Source organism: Saimiri boliviensis, chromosome 11, assembly GCF_048565385.1.
Source record: "Saimiri boliviensis isolate mSaiBol1 chromosome 11, mSaiBol1.pri, whole genome shotgun sequence".
Lineage (NCBI taxonomy): Eukaryota > Metazoa > Chordata > Mammalia > Primates > Cebidae > Saimiri > Saimiri boliviensis.
In genome coordinates this window covers 27,018,109-27,040,499 of record NC_133459.1, presented here as the reverse complement: position 1 = coordinate 27,040,499, position 22,391 = coordinate 27,018,109, and the positions used below count along the sequence as shown (strand labels likewise).

The following is a 22,391-nucleotide window of genomic DNA, read 5'->3' as shown; positions in this document are numbered from 1 at the left end:
AAAATGAAGCCAAATATGAAAGAGTTAAAGATAATGGCACTGGGATCTCTCCCAGAACGGCTCTTCACGATCTATGACCTAAGGGTCACTGGCTCATAGACAAATGACCTCATGGCCAGTGGCTCCCATCTTCACGCACAGAACTTCCAATCAGCTTTTAGTCCCCTGCTTTTATTCATGGGCAGGATGCCAAGGGTTACCAAACACAAGGCTTTCCTCTAAGAGAAAAGATAGCGACCAAAACAAACCAAAGAAACTTGTGAGATGCCGCCAGGGCTGCGGAAGCTGCCGGGCTCAGCGATGCTAGCAACTCCCCTTGGAGACCGTTGCAATCAGCCAGGCCCCTTCACACGGTAACCATGTGCGACCGAAAGGCTGTGATAAAAAATGCAGACATGTGGGAAGAGGAGCAACAGGACTCAGTGGAGTGCGCTACGCAGGCGCTGGACAAATGTAACATAGAGAAGGACATTGCGGCTCATATCAAGAAAGAATTTGACAAGAAGTACAATCCCATCTGGCACTGCATCGTGGGGAGGAACTTCCCGTAGTTACGTGACACATGAAACCAAACGCTTCATCTACTCCTACCTGGAGTAGGAATGGCCAAGTGGCCATTCTTCTGTTCAAATCTGGTTAAAAGCATGGATTGTGCCACACCCCGAGTATCCATCCAAAACCAAGGACTGCAGCCTGAATTCCAAATACCAGACACTGAAATTTTCAGCCTTGCTAAGGGAACACCTCGATCTTTGAAACTTTATCGCGTTTTGTACAGGGCATTCTCTGCATTAGTTTGTTGTGGTTATAAAACAATTAGCAAAACAAAAAAAGAAAGAAACTTGTAGGAAATTGTGACAATGCAGAGAGAAAAAAACTTTTTCTTAATTTATTTGAATTTTAAAAAGTGATGTATATATATATTTATTTATTTAATATAATAGAGATGGGTTTTCACTATTTTGCCCACGCTGGTCCCAAGTGCCTGGGCTCAAGCAATCGTTCTGCCTTAGCCTCTCAAAGTGCTAGGATTACAGACATGAGCCACCACGCACAGCTGGGAGAAGAAAACTTTAAAAACCGTGTATACTGGCCGGGCGCGGTGGCTCAAGCCTGTAATCCCAGCACTTTGGGAGGCCAAGGCGGGTGGATCACGAGGTCAAGAGATCGAGACCATCCTGGTCAACATGGTGAAACCCCGTCTCTACTAAAAATACAAAAATTAGCTGGGCTTGGTGGCGCATGCCTGTAGTCCCAGCTACTAGGGAGGCTGAGGCAGGAGAATTGCTTGAACCCAGGAGGCGGAGGTTGCGGTGAGCCGAGATCGCGCCATTGCACTCCAGCCTGGGTAACAAGAGCGAAACCCCGTCTCAAAAAAAAACCAAACAAAACAAAAAAACCGTGTATACTAGGCTGGGCGCAGTGGCTCATGCCTGTAATCCCAGCACTTGGGGAGGCCAAGGAGGGTGGATCACCTGAGGTCAGGAGTTCGAGACCAGCCTGACCAAGAGGAAGAAATCTCATCTCTACTAAAAATACAAAATTAGCTGGGCATGGTGGCGCATGCTTGTAATCCCAGCTACTCAGGAGGCTGAAGCAGGAGAATCGCTTGAACTTGGGAGGTGGAGGTTGTGGTGAACCAAAATCATGCCACTGCACTCCAGCCTGGGCAACAAGAGCAAAACTTCATCAAAAGAAAAAAAAAAAAAAAAACCAGAAAACAAACAAAAAAAAACCACTGCATATACTCAAAGAAAAAAAAAAAAAAGAGAAGAACCGATACTTGAATTTATAGAACAATAGCAAGAAGCAATAATAAAGATTATTCAGAAGAAAAAAGTTCTTAAATATGAAAAAAAAGAAATGTGAAATCATAGTGCAATAGAAATATTAGAAGATATGGTTGAGGAAATGTCATAGAAAATAGAACAAAAAGACAAAGATATGGAAAATAGGAGAAAAAATAAGAAAATTAGAAGAGTAATTGAGTTAGTGCAACAGCTGAATAAAAGTTCCATAAAGAGGAAACAGTCAGGCATGGTGGCTCATGCCTGTAATCCCAGAATTTTGAGAGGCCAAGGTGGTGGCAGGATCTCTTGAGCTCAGAAGTTCAAGACCAGCCTGGGCAACATAGCAAAACTCTGTTTCAACAAAAAAATTTTAAAAATTACCAGTCTCAGCGACATGGCAAAACCCCTTCTCTACAAATGAAAAGTATGAAAATTAGCTGGGCGTGGTGGCACCCATCTGAAGTCCCAGCCACCCCAGAGGCTCAGGCAGGGGGATCACTTGAGCTTGGAAGGTGGAGGTTGCAGTGAGCCCAGATAGGGGGCAACAGAGTGAGACTCTGTCTTAAAAAAAAAAAAAAAAAAAAAAATCAGCAAGGCATGGTATTATGTGCCTGTAGTCCCACTACATGGGAGGCTGAGGCAGGAGGATCACTTGAACCCAGAAGGTAAAGAACTCAGTGAGCCATCATCCTGCAACTATACTCCAGCCTGGGCCACAGGAGACCATTTCTAAAGCAGAAAAAGAAAAAAACAGGGCAAGTGGCCAGGAGCGGTGGCTCACGCTTGTAGTCCCAACGCTTAGAGAGGCTGAAACCCTGAGTCCAGGAGTTGAGACCAGCCTGAGCAACAGAATGAGACTTCGTCTCTACAAAAAATTTAAAAAAGAGCTGAATGTGGTGGCATGTCCCTGCAGTCCTGCCTACTCAGGAGGCTGAGATGGGAGGATTGCTTGAGCCCAGGAGGTCCAGGCTGCAGTGAGCCATGATTGTTGTGCCACTGCACTCCAGCCTCTGAGACAGAGCAAGACCCTGCCTTAAAAAAAAAAAAAAAAAAAAAAAAAAAAAAAAGCCAGGTGCAATGGCTCTCACCTGTAATCCTAGTACTTTGGAAGGCTGAGGCAGGATAATCATTTGAGGTCAGGAGTTCAAGACCAGCCTGCCCAACAAGGTGAAACCTCGTCTCTACTAAAGAACACAAAAATTAGCTAGGCCTGGTGGTAGGTGCCTGTAATCCCAGCTACTGCCCTAGCCTCCTGAGTAGCTAGGATTACAGGAATGTGCCACCACAGCTGGCTAATTTTTGTATTTTTAGTAGAAATGGGGTTTCACCATGTTGGTCAGGCTGGTCTTGAACTCCTGACCACCTCGGCTTCCCAAAGTGCTGGGACTACAGGCATGAGCCACTGCACCCTGACAGTCCCTGGAATTTCTAAATGAACATATACTTAGATAGGTGTGCATGATGCAGTGGAGTGTCAGGCGGGAAAAGAAGAAAAGAGAATTCTAAAATAGGTGTCAAGGCTACATTTTAAGATTAAGAAGGAAGGCCAGGTGCAGTGGCTCACGCCTGTAATCCTAGCACTTTGGAGGCTGCTGCGGGTGGGTCACCTGAGGTCAGGAGTTTGAGACCAGCCTGGCCAGCATGGTGAGACTCCATCTCTAGTAAAAATATAAAAATTAGCCAGGCGTGGTGGTAGGTGCCTGTAATCCTAGCTACTGAGGAGGCTGAGGCAGGAGAATCACTTGAACCCAGGAGGTGGAGGTTACAGTGAGCTGAGATCATTCCACTGCACTCCAACCTGGGCAACAAGAGTGAAACTCGGTCTGAAAAAAAAAAAAAATTAAGTAGGAAAGGAGGGGGAAAAATGCATTTTAAGGCTGAGATACTCAGTTGCAATAACAATAATTTTAATGGCTGCATAATATTCCATAAATGAGTTTGCCAAATTTTATTTAACTACTTCTCATTTTTGAACATTTATGTTGTTTTAAGATTTTTCTTATTAAGAAATATAAGTGGCGGGGCACAGTGGCTCACTCCTGTAATACCAGCATTTTTGGAGGCTGAGGCAGGCAGATCACCTGAGGTCCATAGTTCAAGACCAGCCTGACCAACATGACAAAACCCCATCTCTACTAAAAATACAAAAATTAGCTGGATGTGGTGGTGGGTGCCTAGTAGTCCCAACTACTCAGGAGGCTGAAGCAGGAGAACCTCTTGAACCCAGGAGGCAGTGGTTGCAGTGAGCGGAGATCGTCCCATTGCAGTCCAGCCTAGGGCAACAAGAGCAAAACTTTGTCTTAGAAAAAAAAGAAAAAATATCCATTTTAGGGCCAGGTGTGGGGGCTTATGGCTATAATCCCAGCAATTTGGAAGGCTGAGGTGGGAGGATCAGTTGAGGCCAGGGGTTCAAGATCAGCCTGACCAACCTAGCAAGATCCCAACTTGAAAAAAAATGTATACCCATTTTACCATACTGAAAATAGTACTGGGTATTACAATTTAATAAATTAGGAGCTAGTAAAATATTTCATGTAAACTGATTTTGAAATCAATTTGTTTGACTTCTCCCCCACCCACCTCAAAAATCCAATGATTATGTGAACAATAGTGAAGTGTTTCGCTTCTCAAAATAAATACTTTGAAGGAAACTACTTATTTAAATGTTTATCTTCTGATATATTTGTTTGTTTTTCTAAATTAGTCTGGTCAGTTCACATTCATACTGCCAAAGAAAAACACAGAAACAATTATACTCAACTTGACAAAAGGCCAGTGTGATGACTCACATCCTGTCTGCCTCTGGAGTTCAATGTTGGTTCTATATTGTTAGGCCCCACATCTGATCTGTTAGGAAAGTGTCGGCTGGGCGCAGTAGCTCACGCCTGTAATCCCAGCACTTTGGGAGGCTGAGGTGGGGGGATCACAAGGTCAGGAGTCTGAAACCAGCCTGGCCAACATAGTGAAACTCTGTCTCTATTAAAAATACGAAAAAAGGCCGGGCACAGTGGCTCACGCCTGTAATCCCAGCACTTTGGGAGGCCGAGGCGGGTGGATCAGGAGGTCAAGAGATCGAGACCATCCTGGTCAACATAGTGAAACCCTGTCTCTACTAAAAATACCAAAAATTAGCTGGGCATGGTGGTGTGTGCCTGTAATCCCAGCTACTCAGGAGGCTGAGGCAGGAGAATTGCTTGAACCCAGGAGGCGGAGGTTGCGGTGAGCTGAGATCGCGCCATTGCACTCCAGCCTGGGTAACAAGAGCGAAACTCCGCCTCAAAAAAAAAAAAAAAAAAATAGCACAGGCGCCTGTAATTCCAGCTACCAGGGAGGCTGAGGCAGGAGAATCACTTGAATCTGGGAGGTGGAAGTTGCAGTGAGCCGAGATCACACCATTGCACTCCAGCCCGGGTAACAGAGGGAGACACCCTCTCAAAAAAGAAAAAAGAAAAAAAAGAAACTGTCATTCATTTCCTATTAGCATCCTGGGGATCCTTTCCCATTTGATAAGAGAGGAGATCACCTTTCAAAGTAAATGGAGAAAGCTGACTCCTCCTTCACACTCGTATACTGGCCACAGGGGCTAAAAAGCATGGCATAGGCAGGGTAGAAAATCTCAGACATCCTTACTCCCCTACTAAAGAAATACTCTTTTTCTGTTTTGTTTTCGCTTTATGTTTGTGTGTGTGTTTGTTGTTGTTAGAGATGGAATCTCACTGGGTTATCCAGGTTGGAATGCAGTGGCGACATCTTGGCTCACTGCAACCTCAACCCACTGGGCCCAGGTGATTCTTCCACTTCAGCCTACCAAGTAGCTGGGACTACGGACGTGTACCACCATGCCCAGCTAATTTTTGTATATTTTGGTGGAGACAGGGTTTTGCAATGTTGTCCAGACTGGTCTCAAACTCCTGACCTCAAGTGATGCACCCTCCTTGGCCTCCTAAAGTACTGGGATTACAAGTGTAAGCTACTTGTTAACATTTTGAGGTATTTAGTTTCATACTGTTATATCTATGTACGTGTATTAGAAAAAATAGCATATTATGTTTTAAATAGCATATTTTTTTCTTTTTATTTTATTATTTTGTTTGTTTTTTTAAATAGCATATTATTTTAAAGCTTTTCTTATAATAATTACAACTTATATTTATCTAATGTTTACTCTAGGCCAGGTTCTATCCCAAATGTTTTTACCTGTAACGACTCATTTAAATCTCATGATAACACTATAGAGAAGGCAATATTAGTATCCCACTTGATGATAAGGAGACTAAGGCAAAGGAGTTAAGTAATTTGCCTTAGACCACAGAGTTAATAAGTTAACTATCTAGAAAATTTTTCCATTGAATTCATTTCTACAAATTCTTTTTCTATGGCTATAAGATATCTTACTGTGTGGATGTGCGGTATCATTTAATTATTCCATTCCATTTATTAGACATCAAGATTATTTCCACTAAGCATGGTGGTGCACAGCTCCGCTCGGTGGCTCATGCCTGTAATCTCCACACTTTGGGAGGCTGAGGAGGGCGGATCTCGAGGTCAAGACATTAAGACATCAGGACCATCCTGGCCACATGGTGAAACCATGTCTCTGCTAAAAATACAAAAATTAACGGGGCATGGTGGCAGGTGCCTGTAGTCCCAGCTACTTGGGAGGCTGAGGCAGGAGAATCGCTTGAACCTGAGAGGTGTAGGTTGCAGTGAGGTGAGATCTCGCCACTGCACTCCAGCCTGGGCAACAGAGCGAGATTCAGTCTAAAAAGAAAAACAAACAAATAAAAAGCATGGTGGGGCATGCCTATAACCCCAGCACTTTGGGAGTCTGAGGAGGGAGGGTTGCTTGAGCACAGGAGGTCAAGGCTGCAGTAAGCCTTGTTGGAGCCACCGCATTCTAGTCTGGGTGACAGAGCAAGACCCTGTCTTGAAATAATAAATAAATAAAGAAAGATTATTTCAAGTTTTTTTTTTTTTTTTTTTTTTTTTTTTTAGATGGAATCTTGCTCTGTCATCAGGCTGGAGTGCAGTGGCACGATCTCGGCTCCCTGTAATGTCTGCCTCCTGGGTTCAAGCGATTCTTCTGCCTCAGCCTCCTGAGTAGCTGGAACTATAGGCATGCGACACCATGCCCAGCCAATTTTTTTTGTATTTTTAGTAGAGATGGGGTTTCACCATGTTGGCCAGGACGGCCTGAATCTCTTCACCTTGTGATCCACCTGCCTTGGCCTCACAAAGTGCTGGGATTACAGGCGTGAGCCACCGCGCCTGGCTGTATTTCCATTTTTTGCTAAATTACACACATCACTAAGATAAGCAGGCTTATACTAAACCTTTGTGAAAATTCTTTTTTTGTCTTTTTTTTTCTTTGATATGGAGTTCCACTCTTGTTGCCTAGGCTGGAGTGCAATGGTGCAATCTTGGCTCACTGCGACCTCCACCTCCCAGGTTCAAACAATTTTCCTGCCTCAGCCTCCTGAATAGCTGGGACTACAGGCACCTGCCACCACGCCCAAATAATTTTGTATTTTTAGTAGAGACGAGGTTTCTCTATGTTGGTTAGGCTGGTCTCGAACTCCGGACCTCAGGTGATCCGCCTGCCTCGGCCTCCCAAAGTGCTGGGATTACAGGCGTGAGCCACTGCGCCCGGCACCTTTGTGAAAATTCTTATTTTCTTAGCTAAATGAGCTTAAGAAGAGTTTTCACTTATTTTTATTTTCTCCAAAAATTTACTCCTTTATGTTCTCCATGACCTTAAGTATTGTAAATTTTAACATTTCTACCTAGAGCAACTTTTTTAAATTCATGTTTTCAGTTCTCAGAAATAAATTAGAGCATTAAAGTGTGAATGGTTTCTTCAGAGTGAAAAAGCCATAGCTGGCCAGGCATGGTGGTTCATGCCTGTGGCCGAAGCGGGCAGATCACTTGAGCTCAGGCGTTCAAGACCAGCCTGTCTCTATTAAACATACAAAAAAATTTAGCTGAGCATGGTGGTACATTCCTATAATCCCAGGTACTTGAGAAGCTGAGGCATGCGAATCACTTGAGGCACAAGAAGTGCTTGGGAGGCAGAGGTTGCAGTGAGCCAAGATTGCACCAACGCTCTCCAGGCTGGGTGACAGAGTGAGACTGTCTCAAAAAAAAAAAAAGAGAAAGCCATAGTGAAAAAGCTACCCTTTCCCACAATCTCTTCCAGCTTACTACAGATGCTGGGCCTCATGGCGCTCATACCAACTCATTAAAGAGGAATGTTAACCTGGGACAAACCAGCCTACACAGGCAAGATTCTTTTGGTCTCCAAGTCAGCATTCACAAGTTCTCTCAACACTCATTCACTCAACAAATATTTGAAAGGTCATTATACGAGTAGTACTAAGCTAGGTAGGGGTTATGGGGTTCATATAAATAAAAAGTATTTAGAACAGTGCTAAATAAAACATGTATCACAGTACCTGGCATAAATATTGATTTATTGATCAGTTATTATGTGCCAGGCACTGTGCTAAGTGAGTGGATTATCTCATTTAATCCCTACAACAATCTCTATGAACAGTCTATGATCAAACACATTTTACAGACAAGAAAACTAAGGCTTGGCCAGGTACGGTGGCTCACACCTGTAATCCCAGCACTTTGGGAGGCTGATGCGGGCAGATAACGAAGTCAGGAAATTCAAGACTAGTCTGGCCAAGATGGTGAAACCCCGTCTCTCCTAAAAACACACACACACACACACACACACACACACACACACACACACACACACAAAAGTAGCCAGGTGTGGTGGCAGGCACTTGTAATCCCAGCTACTCTGGAGGCTGAGGCAGGAGAATCGCTTGAACCTGGGGGGTGGAGGTTGCAGTGAGCTGAGATTGTGCCACTGCACTCCAGCCTGGGTGATAGAGTGAGACTTGGTCTCAAAAAAAAAAAAAAAAAAAAAGGGGGGGGTGGCGGGGGAAAGCACAGTAAGACTTACAGAGGTTTACCCAGCTTGAACAAGAAAACATGCACTGCAGTTTAGATTTGAATGAAAGATTACCAAGTTTGTGCTCTTAATCATTAGGCTATACTACAAAACACAGTTCCTCTTCTTAGAAAGCATACAGTCTTGTTAATAATACTAAAATTGGGCAGGGCAGGTGGCTACCTGTAATCCCAGCACTTTGAGAGGCTGAGGCGGGCAGATTGCTTGTAAGCACTACGGAAACAATAAAAAGGTATCAGGCATAGTAGCTCATGCCTTTAATCCCAACATTTTGGGAGGCTGAGGCAGGTTGATTAGTTGAGGTCAGGAATTTGAGACCAGCCTGGCCAAAATGGTGAAACCCCAACTCTACTAAAAATATAAAAATTAGCTGGGTGTGGTACTGCATGCCTGTAATCTCAGCTACTTGGGAAGCTGAGGTAGGAGAATCGCTTGAACCCAGGAGGTGGAAGTTGGCAGTGAGTCCAGATGGTGCCACTGCACTCCAGCCTGGGCAACAGAATGAGACTCCATCTCAAAAAAAAAAGCCAGGCGTGGTGGCTCAAGCCTGTAATCCCAGCACTTTGGGAGGCCGAGGCGGGTGGATCACGAGGTCAAGAGATCGAGACCATCCTGGTCAACATGGTGAAACCCCGTCTCTACTAAAAATACAAAAAAATTAGCTGGGCATGGTGGCTCATGCCTGTAATCCCAGCTACTCAGGAGGCTGAGGCAGGAGAATTGCTTGAACCCAGGAGGCAGAGGTTGCGGTGAGCTGAGATTGCGCCATTGCACTCCAGCCTGGGTAACAACAGCGAAACTCTGTCGCAAAAAAAAAAAAAAAAGGTAAAGGGATAAAAGGATAGAGAATAATAGAGAGTAGAGAATGACAGAGAATGAGTGTCACTTAATTCTGGATGGTCAAGGAAGCTTCTCTGACATTTTAGCAGAGACGTGAAAGGTGAAGAAAGCCAGCCACACTGAATTCTGGGCAGGGAGTGTTCCATGAAAAGATGTTGGTTCTTTCCCAAATTAATCTATACATATTCAATGAAATTCCAATAAAAATTCCAGTAGTAATGTTCAGAATCTACAACTTACTCTAAAATGAATATGAAAGAATAAAGAGCTACAAAAACCCAGTCTGTATTTTTGTTGTTGTTGAGACAGGGTCTCAATGTTACCCAGGCTGGAGTATATTGGTAGGATCACAAGTCACTGCAGCCTCCACCTCCCAGGCTCGAGATCCTACTACTTCAGCCTCCCAAATAGCTGGATCCACAGGTGCATGCCATCACACCTGGCTAATCAAAAAAAAAATTATTTTGTAGAGATAAGGTCTTGCTATGTTGCCCAGGCTGGTCTTGAATTCCTGGCCTCAAGCAATCCTCTTGTCCTGGTCTCCCAAAGTACTGGGATTATAAACATGAGCCACCATACCTGGATGCTAAGTCTATCTTCTTTTATTATTTTTTTGAAATATTACTATACTATACTATAAGTCTATTTTAGAGGACAAAAAGGTAAGGGTACCTGCCTTAGTGGTAGAACTGGCTCTACTATAAAGCCTTAATAATAAAAACATTGTGTTGCTGGCACTGAAACAAAGAAAAAAAACGAAATAAAATGGAGAACTTACGAATAAAACATATACATGGAAACCTAATATGTGACAATGGAAGCAGCACGAAGCACTGAAAATTGCTTTTTGGATGGTGGTGGAAAAACTAATTCACTGCCGGGAGAAGAAACCTGGGTTTTTCTTGAAACCACCTAGAAAATGGACTCTAGATGAATTAAAGATCTAAATGTGAAAATTAAAACTATAAAGCTAAGAAGGAAAATCTGTGTTACCTAGGGGTAAATAAAGACTTCCTAAACAAATTCTAGGCCACTGCCTTTATTACCATACAGCACAAACTCACAGTCTCTAATGTTACAAACCTTACACACAAATGGCCAAACAAGAAATTTTTATTTCCAAAAGCTAATTTACTCCAGTTTCTCCTCTTTATAAAGCCCGATTAGATAGATCTCCGTGATGTTCTGAGCCTTTAATGTAGAAAGGCTGTCATGAAAGCGAAATCATCATGAGGCATCCTCCTCCTTGAAGGAAGAATGCCTGGCAATGGTGAAATGGGACATTTAAAACACATTTTTTCAAACAAGTAAGGACAGGCCCCAAATGTGGACAGATGCTCTTAGTCACATGAGCCTCTTGGGGTCTATTTTCTCTAGGTGAACCAGAGGTTTTAGCTGCTCTGCAAAGTTCCTCATGTCATCAGAAACCACGTCCTGTCCAGCGGGTGCAACTACACTTAATTCCACGAGATAGGAAAGCGACAAGGCCTCAGTGCTGTCTGTGTTCCCTGGCACAAGGATGCGGAAAATCTTGTACACCATAATCTTCATGATGCCCTTTCGGAACAAGTGCCCCTTAGCAACAAACTCATGGTCCATGCGGAAGCCCATTTCCATCAAGAAGTCGGTGAGGTTCTCAGATGTGGCAATGTCCACGCAGTTTCGCACCAGGGCATGGCGGTTCTTGTCTCCCATTTCTGGTTGTCCCAGGTAGCGCAGATGCCAGGGTGCCCCTGCCCTGTCCATAGAGCGTCGGGCCCTTAGAACAAACGGGCTGGCTTGCTGGCCCTTAAGGAGGAATACCATCTCATGGTCAAGGAAAGTCTCAGGTTCCATGTTGTCACACAAACCACGGAGGCGGTGGATGAGGCTTTCCAAACTGTGATCTAAAACACTTCCTGAAAATGGAAAAAGCACCTCTGAGTCCTATCTTTCCTTTTAGATCATGGAATTAGCATACAATCGAAAAAACTTAAAAGAAAAACCAAAACAGTTTAGTGAAGCATTTCACAACACATAGGGCCAACACGTGAGATTTTAGAGGAGTTACGCTAGCAAGATATTGTATAACATTGTGAGACAGTTATTATTTTCCTTTTCAATTTTTTGGAATTTTCTTATTTAGCACTACAAAGTCTCTAGGCCTTTTCTAATGCTAATTTCCAACATGCCTTGGACTTAGAGCCTCTAATCAGCCACAATGTCGATCTAGAATGTAATAATACTGTCTGGGCACGGTGGCTCATGCTTGTAATCCCAGCACTTTGGGAGGCCTAGGTGGGCAGATCCTGAGGTCAGGAGATCGAGACTACCCTGGCCAACATGGTGAAACCCCATCTCTACTAAAAACACAAAAATGCCGGGCGCGGTGGCTCAAGCCTATAATCCCAGCACTTTGGGAGGCCAAGGCGGGTGGATCACGAGGTCAACAGATCGAGACCGTCCTGGTCAACATGGTGAAAACCCGTCTCTACTAAAAATACAAAAAATTAGCTGGGCATGGTGGCGCGTGCCTGTAATCCCAGCTAGTCAGGAGGCTGAGGCAGGAGAATTGCCTGAACCCGGGAGGCAGAGGTTGCGGTGAGCCGAGATGGCGCCATTGCACTCCAGCCTGGGTAACAAGAGCGAAACTCCGTCTCAAAAAAAAAAACAAAACCACAAAAATTAGCTGGGTATGGTGGCGCGTGCCTGTAATCCCAGCTACTCAGGAGGCTGAGGCAGAAGAATCACTTGAATCCGGGATGCGAAGGCTTTGGTGAGCGGAGATCGCACCATTGCATTCCAGCCTGGGTAACAGACACGGAAAGGTGGTGAGGCCCAGCGGGAGCGCCCTGGCCCCAGCCCCGCAGTGTGCGTACTCGATGATGCGGCCCTGCAATGGAGGAGGACAGTGAGACGATGCCTGGGCGCATCGTTTTTTTTGAGCCTCCGTCTCAAAAAAAAGAGTCATAATACTGTTTTAGCTATGTATTTATTTACTTGTTTTTGTAGAAATGGGGTCTCACTACATTGTTGTCCAGGTTGGTCTTGAACTCCTGGCCTTGGTCTCCCAAAGTGTTGGGATTACAGGTGTAAGCCAACATGCCCAGCCAATAACACTATTTTGTTGTCATATACTTTTAACAATTACCTTCAATTTCCAACAAATAAAAGTCTTTCATTTATAGAAGAAATATAAAGTTTCTTTTTTTTTTTTTTTCCTGAGATGGTGTCTTGCTCTGTCACAGGCTAAAGTGCAGTGGCATGATCTTGGCTCACTGCAACTCCGCCTCCTGGGTTCAAACAATTCTCCTGCCTCAGCCTCCTGAGTAGCTGGAATTACAGTCATGCACCACCATGCCCAGCTAATTTTTGTATTTTTAGTAGAGATGGGGCTTTACCATGTTGGCCAGGATGGTCTCGATTTCTTTTTCTTTTTCTTTTCTTTTTTTTTTTTTTGAGACGGAGTTTCGCTCTTGTTACCCAGGCTGGAGTGCAATGGCGCGATCTCGGCTCACCGCAACCTCTGCCTCCTGGGTTCAGGCAATTCTCCTGCCTCAGCCTCCTGAGTAGCTGGGACTACGGGCACGCGCCACCATGCCCAGCTAATTTTTTGTATTTTTAGTAGAGACGGGGTTTCACCATGTTGACCAGGATGGTCTCGATCTCTCGACCTCGTGATCCACCCGCCTCGGCCTCCCAAAGTGCTGGGATTACAGGCTTGAGCCACCGCGCCTGGCTCTTTTTTTTTTTTTTTTTGAGACGTAGTTTCTCTCTCGTTACCCAGGCTGGAGTGCAATGGCACGATCTCGGCTCACCGCAACCTCCGCCTCCTGGGTTCAAGCAATTCCCCTGCCTCAGCCTCCTGAGTGGCTGGGATTACAGGCACGTGCCACCATGCCCAGCTAATTTTTTGTATTTTTAGTAGAGACAGGGTTTCACCATGTTGACCAGGATGGTCTCGATCTCTTGACCTCGTGATCCACCCGCCTTGGCCTCCCAAAATGCTGGGATTACAGGCGTGAGCCACTGCGCCCAGCTAAAGTTTCCTTTTTATCAGGAAAAGTTTTCCTCTTCTATATGTAAGTAGAAGAGAATGAATTGCTTCACAGAATCTTCATCCCCATGGCAACATCTGACATGGTTGTTATAGCAGATTATACCCACTGTGAAATCTATTCTTCCCTTGGCCTCTGAGACACAACTCTCTTGGTTCTCCACTTAACTTGCTGACCATTCCTTTTAAGTCTTCTTTGCTTGGTGTTTCTCATCTTCACTCAACACTGGAGGACTAGGACTCAATCTTTTTTTTTTTTTTTTTTTTTTTTGAGACGGAGTTTCGCTCTTGTTACCCAGGCTGGAGTGCAATGGCGCGATCTCGGCTCACCGCAACCTCCGCCTCCTGGGTTCAGGCAATTCTCCTGCCTCAGCCTCCTGAGTAGCTGGGATTACAGGCACGAGCCACCATGCCCAGCTAATTTTTTGTATTTTTAGTAGAGACGGGGTTTCACCATGTTGACCAGGATGGTCTCGATCTCTTGACCTCATGATCCACCCGCCTCGGCCTCCCAAAGTGCTGGGATTACAGGCTTGAGCCACCGCGCCTGGCTAGGACTCAATTTTGGTCCTCTCTTGTATCAATATTCTTTTCCTCCCTATGTGACATTTGTGTCATCTTTTTTCTTTTGAGAGAGTCTCACTGTTATCCAGGCTGGAGTGCAGTGGCACAATCTCGGCTCACTGCAAGTAAGTTAATTATTTTTTTCTTCTCTTTTTTTGTTTTTCAAGACGGGGTTTCACCATATTGGTCAGGCTGGTCTCAAACTCCTAACCTCAGGTGATCCACCCGCCTCAGCCTCCCAAAGTGCTGGGATTATAGGCATGAGCCACCGTGCCCGGCAATTATGTCCCTATGTGACATTTGGTCCCATGGCTTTAAATATCACTTATGGCCTGAGGACTCCCACATTTTTATCTCTGAACTACAGAAGAAAACATCTAACTGACTACTCAATTTCTCCACTTGGATGCTGAACAGACATCTTTATCTTAACATGTTTAATATCAAATTGTTGATTTTTCCTCCAAAATTTTATTCATCCTGCAGTCGTCACCATCACAGTAAACGGCAACTCTCTGCTTCTGGTTGGTTACCTAGGCCAAAATCATCTTTGACTTCTTTCTTTCTCCCACATCCTACATTTAATTCGTATTTTTTTTTTTTTTTTTTTTTTTGAGACGGAGTTTTGCTCTTGTTACCCAGGCTGGAGTGCAATGGCACAATCTCGGCTCACTGTAACCTCCGCCTCCTGGGTTCAGGCAATTCTCCTGCCTCAGCCTCCTAAGTAGCTGGGATTACAGGCACGCGCCACCATGCCCAGCTAATTTTTTGTATTTTTAGTAGAGACGGGGTTTCACCTCGTTGACCAGGATGGTCTCGATCTCCTGACCTTGTGATCCACCCGCCTCAGCCTCCCAAAGTGCTGGGATTATAGGCTTGAGCCACCGCGCCCGGCTAATTCATATTTTTGAAATAAATGCAGAATGCAACCACTTCTCACTCCCTTAGTCACTTCAACCTAATCCCTTCAAATGAAGTCAGCTTCATTTTTTGCCTGGTCTTTACAACAGCTGTTTCTGCCTTTGTCTTCTTCCCTTCTCCGTATGAAAGCCCAATGGTCTTTTAAAATATTGGGCAAATAAGCAGGGTGCGATGGCTCATGCCTGTAATCCCAGCACTTTGGGAGGCCTAGGCGGGTGGATCACCTGAGGTTGGGATCACCTGAGGTTGGGAGTTTGAGGCCTGCCTGACCAATAGGGAGAAACCCTGTCTCTACTAAAAATACAAAATTGGCTGGGCATGGTAGGGCATGCCTATAATCACAGCTACTCAGGAGGCGAAGGCAGGAGAGTTACTTCAACCTGGGAGGCAGAGGTTGCAGTGAGCTGAGATCATGCCACTGCACTCCAGCCTGGGCAACAAGAACAAAACTCAATCTGGAAAAAAAAAAAAAAAAAAAAAAAAAGGCAGGGCACAGTGGGTCACACCTGTAATCCCAGCATTTTGGGAGGCCAAGGCAGGTGGATCACGAGGTCAGGATATCAAGACCATCCTGGCTAACTTGGTGAAATCCCATCTCTACTAAAAAAATACAACAACAAAAAAATTAGCCAGGCGTGTTGGCGCACGCCTGTAATCCCAGCTACTTAGGAGGCTGAGGCAGGAGAATCGCTTGAACAAGGAGGCAGAGGTGGTAGTTAACGGAGATGGCACCACTACACTCCATCCTGGGTGACAGGGCGAGACTCCGTCTCGAAATAAATAAATAAATAAATAATTGGGCAGATAATAACACTCCTCTACTCAGAACTTTCTAGTAGCTTCCTGTGTCATTTAGAATAAAAGGCAACATCTTTACCACTGTTGACAAGGCCCTAGATATTGTGGTCTCTGCTACCTGTCCAACATCATCTCCTTCTACTCTTCCCCTTGATCATTGTCTCCAGGAGTGGCCTTCCTGCCAGAGCTCATTCCTCTATTCTCTATGCTGAGAATATCCTCTATTCTCTATTCTCTATTCTTCCCATCCGCATGTCGTACCCTGTTATTTTTGTCAGGTCTCTGCTCAAAGGTCACTTTATCATCAAGGCCTTTTCTGATCACCCAAATAAAACAGTATGTGTCCCATGAAACTCTAGCCACTTTCCTGCTTTATTTTGATGACATAGTTTTTTGTTTTTTTGAGATAAGGTTTCACTCTGTCTCCAGGCTATAGGGCAGTGGCGTGATCATAACTCTCTGCAGCCTCTATCTCCTGGGCTCAAGTGATCCACCCACCTTAGCCTCAGCCTCCCAAGTAGTTTGGACTACAGGTGCGAACCACCATGCCCAGCTAATTTTTTTTTTTTTAAGATGGAATCTTGTTCTTGTCGCCCAGGCTGGAGTGCAATGGCCCGATCTCGGTCTCCACCTCCTGGGTTCAAGTGATTCTCCTGCCTCAGCCTCCCAAGTAGCTGGAATTACTGGTACCTGCCACTATGGCCAGTTAACTTTTTGTGTTTTTAAGAGAGATGGGGTTTTGCTGTGTTGGCCAGGTTGGTCTCAAACTCCTGACCTCATGATCTACCTGCCTCGGCCTCCCAAAGTGCTGGGATTATAGGTGTGAGCCACCATGCCTGGCCAATTTTTAAAAATTTTTTAGTAGAGACAAAGTCTTGCTATGTTGACCAGACTAATCTTGAATTCCCAAACTCAAGCAATACTCCAGCCTTAGCCTCCCAAGTACCTGTAATTACACATAGATTTTTTTAAAGTCATCTTTCTCCCTCCATGGGCTATGACTCAAATGTTAGGAACATATTCAAATACTTGTTGATAAAATCTGGCTGGGCGAGGTGGCCCGTGCTCGTAATCCCAGCACTTTGGGAGGCCGAGGCAGGTGGATCACCTGAGGTCAGGAGTTTGAGACCAGCCTGGCCAACCTGGCAAAACCTCGTTTCTACTAAAAGTACAAAAAAATTAGCCCGGCAAGGTGGCACACACCTGTAATCCAAGCTACTCAGGAGGCTGAGACATGAGAATCCCTTGAATCCAGGAGGCAGTGGTTGCAGTGAGCCGACATCACGCCACTTCGCTCCAGGCTGGGTGACAGAGCGAGATTCCGTCTCAAAACAAAAAACAAAAAGCCAAATACTTGTTGACTAAATCTGTTAAAGCAAATAAGGATATATTATTGTAACAATGCCAAAAATTGGTAAAGGGACTCAAATGACTGAATATTTGAAAACAGATAGGGTTATAAGAAAAGCAATGGACAAGGTCCTAGTATCATAGGACAGAAAATGTTAGGATCGCTGGGTACAGTGTCTCACGCCTGCAATCCCAACACTTTTAGAGGCTGAGGCGGGCAGATCACTGGAGTCCAAGAGTTCAAGACTTGCCGGCCGGGCGCGGTGGCTCAAGCCTGTAATCCCAGCACTTTGGGAGGCCGAGGCAGGTGGATCACGAGGTCAAGAGACCGAGACCATCCTGGTCAACATGGTGAAACCCCGTCTCTACTAAAAATACAAAAAATTAGCTGGGCATGGTGGCGCGTGCCTGTAATCCCAGCTACTCAGGAGGCTGAGGCAGGAGAACTGCTTGAACCCAGGAGGCGGAGGTTGCGGTGAGCCGAGATCGCGCCACTGCACTCCAGCCTGGGTAGCAAGAGCGAAACTCCGTCTCAAAAAAAAAAAAAAAAAAAAAAAAAGACTTGCCTGGGCAACACTGCAAAATCCTGTCCCTACAAAAAATACAAAAATAAAAAAATAGCCAGGCATGGTGGTGTGCGCCTGTGGTACCAACTACTAGGGCGGCTGAGGTGGGAGGACTGCTTGAGCCCAGCAGGCTGAGGTTGCAGTGAGACGAGATCGCATCACTGCCCTCCAGCATGGATGACAGAGTGAAACCCCATCTCAAAAAAAAAAAAAAAAAAAGAAAGAAAAGAAAATGTTAGGAGCAGTGAATGGCTCACCACTGCATCCTACATTCAGGACAGTCTCAGAAATGTTCATTCCTCAAACATCTTAGGTGCTTTATAAGTGTGTTGGTTCATTCAATGTATGCTTACTAAATGCTGTCCTGGGGGCACTGTGCTAGGCTCTGCCCTTGTGGAGATTACAGTTTAGTAGTGGAAACAAGAAATAAATAAGTAAGACTGGGTGCAGTGACTCATGCCTGCAATTCTAGCACACTGGGGATGCTGAGGTGGGAGAATCATTGAGTTGAGGAGTTCAAGACTAGCCTGGGCAACATAGTGAGACTTCACCTCTACTAAAAATAAAAAATAACAATTAGCTGGGCGTGGTAGCATGGGCCTGTAATCCCAGCTACTCAGGAGGCTGACGCGGGGGGATTGTTTGAGTCCAGGAGGTGAGGCTGCAGTGTGCTGTGATCGCACCACTATATTTCAGCCTGGGTGAGAGAGCAAGACTCTGTCTCCATATAAACAAACAAATGAAAACATAAGGAAATAAAAGAGAATGAGATGGAGAGCAACTGGAGGGGACAAAGGGGAGGAAACTACTCTGAGGTGCTGGAGTGGCCAGAGGACTCTCTAAGGGGATGACAGCTGAGCTAAGACCCTACGATGAAAATGAAATGGTTAGCTGGGCGTGGTGGCTCATGCCTGTAAACTCAGCACTTTGGGAGGCTGAGGAATGCGGGTCACAAGGTCAAGAGATAAGAGACCATTCTAGCCAACACAGTGAAACCCCATCTCTATTAAAAATACAAAAATTAGCCAGGCATGGTGGCGCACACCTGTAGTCCCAGCTACTTGGGAGGCCGAGGCAGGAGAATCACTTGAACCTGGGAGGTGGAGGTTGCAGTCAACCAAGATCGCACCACTGTGCTCCAGCCTGGGCAAAAGAGTGAAGAATCTGTCTCAAAAAAAAAAAAAAAAAAAAAAAAATCAGAGAAACAGGACCTAGAAAGATAGTTGCTAAGGGTTTGGCATACATGGGAGTGGGAATCAGTGTTTAATGGGTATAGAGTTGCAGTTTTACAGGATGAAAAACTAAAGTATTTTGGCTGGGCACAGTGGCTCATGCCTATAATCCTAGCACTTTAGGAGGCCAAGGCAAGTTGATCACTTGAGTCCAAGAGTTCAAGACCAGCCTGGCCAACATGACAAAACCTCAACTCTCTACTAAAGATAGAAAAATTAGCTGGGCATGGTGATGCACACTTGTAATCCCAACTATCTGGGGGCCTGAGACATAAGAATCCCTAGAACCCAGGAAGTGGAGGTTGCAGTGAGCCGATATCGTGCCACTGCATTCCAGCCTGGGTGACAGATTGAGACTCTGTCTCAAAGAAAAAAAAGTTCTATTAAGCATTTTTTTCAAGCTACTCACAATAAACACGAGTTCTAAAGATCTGTTGCTTAACAATGTTAATATACTTCACACTACTGAACTGTACACAAATGTTCTGACGACAAATTTAATATATTTAATGCATATAAAACTATAATATGAAGTAACAATTAAAAACATAGCTGATTGCCAGAAACTGTGCAGGCTGCTTTTGTGTTAAGTCTCTTATCTTCAGGGAAGCTGAACAGAGAAGAGGAAAACAGACAATCCAAGTTCCCTGGTTCACTTACCCTGCAGCAGGTACTCCATCATGTTAATGGTGCCCCCAGTGACAGGCATCATGGTGACTGGAGGTGCCTCCATGGTGTTTAAGTTGAAGACAACACAACTCAGAACGTCCAGTCAGGTAAGGCATGGGATATACCTGAAAAAGAGTTCACTTGTTTATACATCAGAGTGGGGGAGAGAGACCAGATCTGTTGTGGCACCGGCCTTCAAATCAAAAGATTCATTCATTCAGAAACATCTGAGTATCTCCTTATATGGCCAGTTCCAGGAACTGATAATACAGAAATATAAAAGGGAGATCTAGTCATGGAGTTATACCATAACCTTCTAGTCTCAAGTTCTGAAACTTCCAAGTTACCTGTGCAATCTTGAGAAAGTCCTACAACCCCTCACCCTGGGACTCAATGTATTCCTTATAAAATAAGGCCATTTTTTTTTTTTTTTGAGATGGAGTTTCACTCTTGTCATCCAGGCTGGAGTGCAATGGGGTGATCTCTGTTCACTGCAGCCTCTGCCTCCAGGATTCAAGCGATTCTCCTGCCTCAGACTGCCGAGTAGCTGGGATTACAGGAATGTGCCACCATGCCTGGCTTTTTCTGTATTTTTAGTAGAGGTGGGGTTTTGCCATGTTGGCCAAGTTGGTCTTGAACCCCTTGGCCTCAGGTGAGTCTCAGGTGATCCGGCCTCCCAAAGAGCTGGGATTAGAGGCATGAGCCACCGCGTCCAGCCGAGGCCAGTGATTTTTAATTCCGGAGGCTATGTGGCTCAAATGACATAATAAAGAGGAAAAAAAAATTCAGAAGAACTGAAAAGTGACTTAAGGGACCTTAATTTTATAGATGAGGATACTGAGTTTCGGAGAGGGGCAGAAGGATACACAGAGCAAGTTGGTGGCAGAATTTGGACCAAACTAGAATCTAGGCATTCCATCTCTCTAAAAATGCCTTCCCCTCTGCCCCTTTTTTGGAGACAGGATCTCGATCTGTAGCACAGGCTGGAGCGCAATGGGGAGTTCCCAGTTCACTATAACCTCGAACTCCTGGGCTCAAGCGATCCTCAACCTCCCGATCTGCCTCCCAAGTAGCCAGACTACAGGCGGGAGAGCCACCGAGGCAGGCCTGAAAATGCCTTTTAAAGCGAGCCAAGAGGAAGTTATTTTAAAATGATGGTATATAGGTCCCTCTAAGCCGGCATCCAGAACACGTGTCCATTTAAACACTAAAAACACACCTCCTTGGGGTTCTAGCTTCTTCTCAAGAAGCCAGGAATCACATCCACCCGCGCACCTAGGACCTTTGAGCGACGATTAGATTCCAGCCCTCTGGTTAACCGAGCCCGGGAAGCCCTCAGACGGATGCAACCAGCCAACTTCCTCCTCTTTTCACCTCCGGTCGGAAGCCGAAGTCTCGCAAACCTCGAAACTGCCGTTCCGGAACGTAAGGGTGCCGAGAAGGCCAAAGAGCCTCATTGCTGACAGACAACCAGAAGCGCATGCGCGAAATCCCGCGCTGCTGTAAGAAAGATGGCGCCCTCCTTTGGAGCATTTCTCCGGGCGCTACCTGAATTGAATTCACAGGTCATCCTCTAGGAAAATATTTTTAGGCTTGACAACCTGGAGATGTATTTGTGTAGAAAGTCTCTTGGAACTGTTAAGACTTACAGAGAGCCGGACGCGGTGGCTCAAGCCTGTAATCCCAGCACTTTGGGAGGCCGAGACGGGTGGATCACGAGGTCAAGAGATCGAGACCATCCTGGTCAACATGGTGAAACTCCGTCTCTACTAAAAATACAAAAAATTAGCTGGGCATGGTGGCGCGTGCCTGTAATCCCAGCTACTCGGGAGGCTGAGGCAGGAGAATTGCCTGAACCCAGGAGGCGGAGGTTGCGGTGAGCCGAGATCGCGCCATTGCACTCCAGCCTGGGTAACAAGAGCGAAACTCCGTCTCAAAAAAAAAAAAAAAAAAAAAGACAGAGATTATCATGAACTTAAAACACACACACACACACACACACAAACTGAGGGGTCGGGTACGGTGGCTCATGCCTGTAACCCCAGCACTTTGGGAGGCCAAGGTGGGCGGGTCACTTGAGGTCAGGAGTTCAAGACCAGCCTAGCCAACATGGTGAAACCCCGCCTCCACTAAAAATACAAAAATTAGCTGGGCACTGTGGCGCATGCCTGTACTTTCAGCTACTAGGGAGGCTGATGTGGGAGAATCACTTTAACCCGGGAAGCAGAGGTTGCAGCGAACCGACATTGTGACACTTGCACTATAGCCTAGACGACAGAGAGAGACTATGTATCAAAAAAGAAAAAAAGAAAGTAAAGGAATAAAGAATGGCTACCCCCATAGGCAGAGCAGGCGAGTGGAAAAGCTGTAGGCCCAGATCCAGGAGTACTCTGCATGCCAAACTAAAGAATAGATGTGGCCAGGCGCAGTGGCTTACGCCTGTAATCTCAGCACTTTGGGAGGCCGAAGCGGGCGGATCACAAGGTCAGGAGTTCAAGACCAACCTGACCAATATGGTGAAACCCCGTCTCTACTAAAAATACAAAAATGAGTCGAGTGTGGTGGTGCATGCCTGTAATCCCAGCTACTCAGGAGGCTGAGGCAGGAGAATCGTTTGAACCCAGGAGACGGAGGTTGCTG

General features: G+C 45.4%; 1 protein-coding gene and 1 pseudogene across 2 annotated transcripts; one reads left to right on the top strand and one right to left on the bottom strand.

Annotated features, from left to right (window-relative positions):
* The first annotated feature begins 359 nt into the window (after positions 1-359).
* LOC101038645 (dynein light chain 1, cytoplasmic-like) lies at positions 360-841 on the top strand (annotated as a pseudogene).
* A 9,797-nt stretch (positions 842-10,638) lies between these two features.
* Positions 10,639-21,158, bottom strand: MED18 (mediator complex subunit 18). 2 transcript variants are annotated; one of them, XM_003944581.4, is made up of 3 exons: positions 20,971-21,158; positions 19,743-19,876; positions 10,639-11,513 (listed from the first exon to the last, which is right to left on the bottom strand). In XM_003944581.4, exons 2-3 carry the CDS (start codon positions 19,813-19,815, stop codon positions 10,960-10,962), a joined length of 627 nt encoding a protein of 208 aa, XP_003944630.1. In that variant the 5' UTR covers positions 19,816-19,876; positions 20,971-21,158; the 3' UTR covers positions 10,639-10,959. The 2 variants fall into 2 exon arrangements, with proteins under 2 accessions (XP_003944630.1, XP_010330874.1); XM_010332572.3 differs by having other exon boundaries at positions 21,027-21,158.
* Between the last annotated feature and the right edge of the window lie 1,233 nt (positions 21,159-22,391).

Bases quoted from the DNA above. Each gene is read 5' to 3' on its own strand.
- MED18 (XM_003944581.4), bottom strand. From the start codon at position 19,815: ATGGAGGCACCTCCAGTCACCATGATGCCTGTCACTGGGGGCACCATT. The intron at 11,514-19,742 runs GTAAGTGAACCA...TTCCATTTTCAG, and splicing joins GATGGAGTACCTGCTGCAGG to GAAGTGTTTTAGATCACAGT.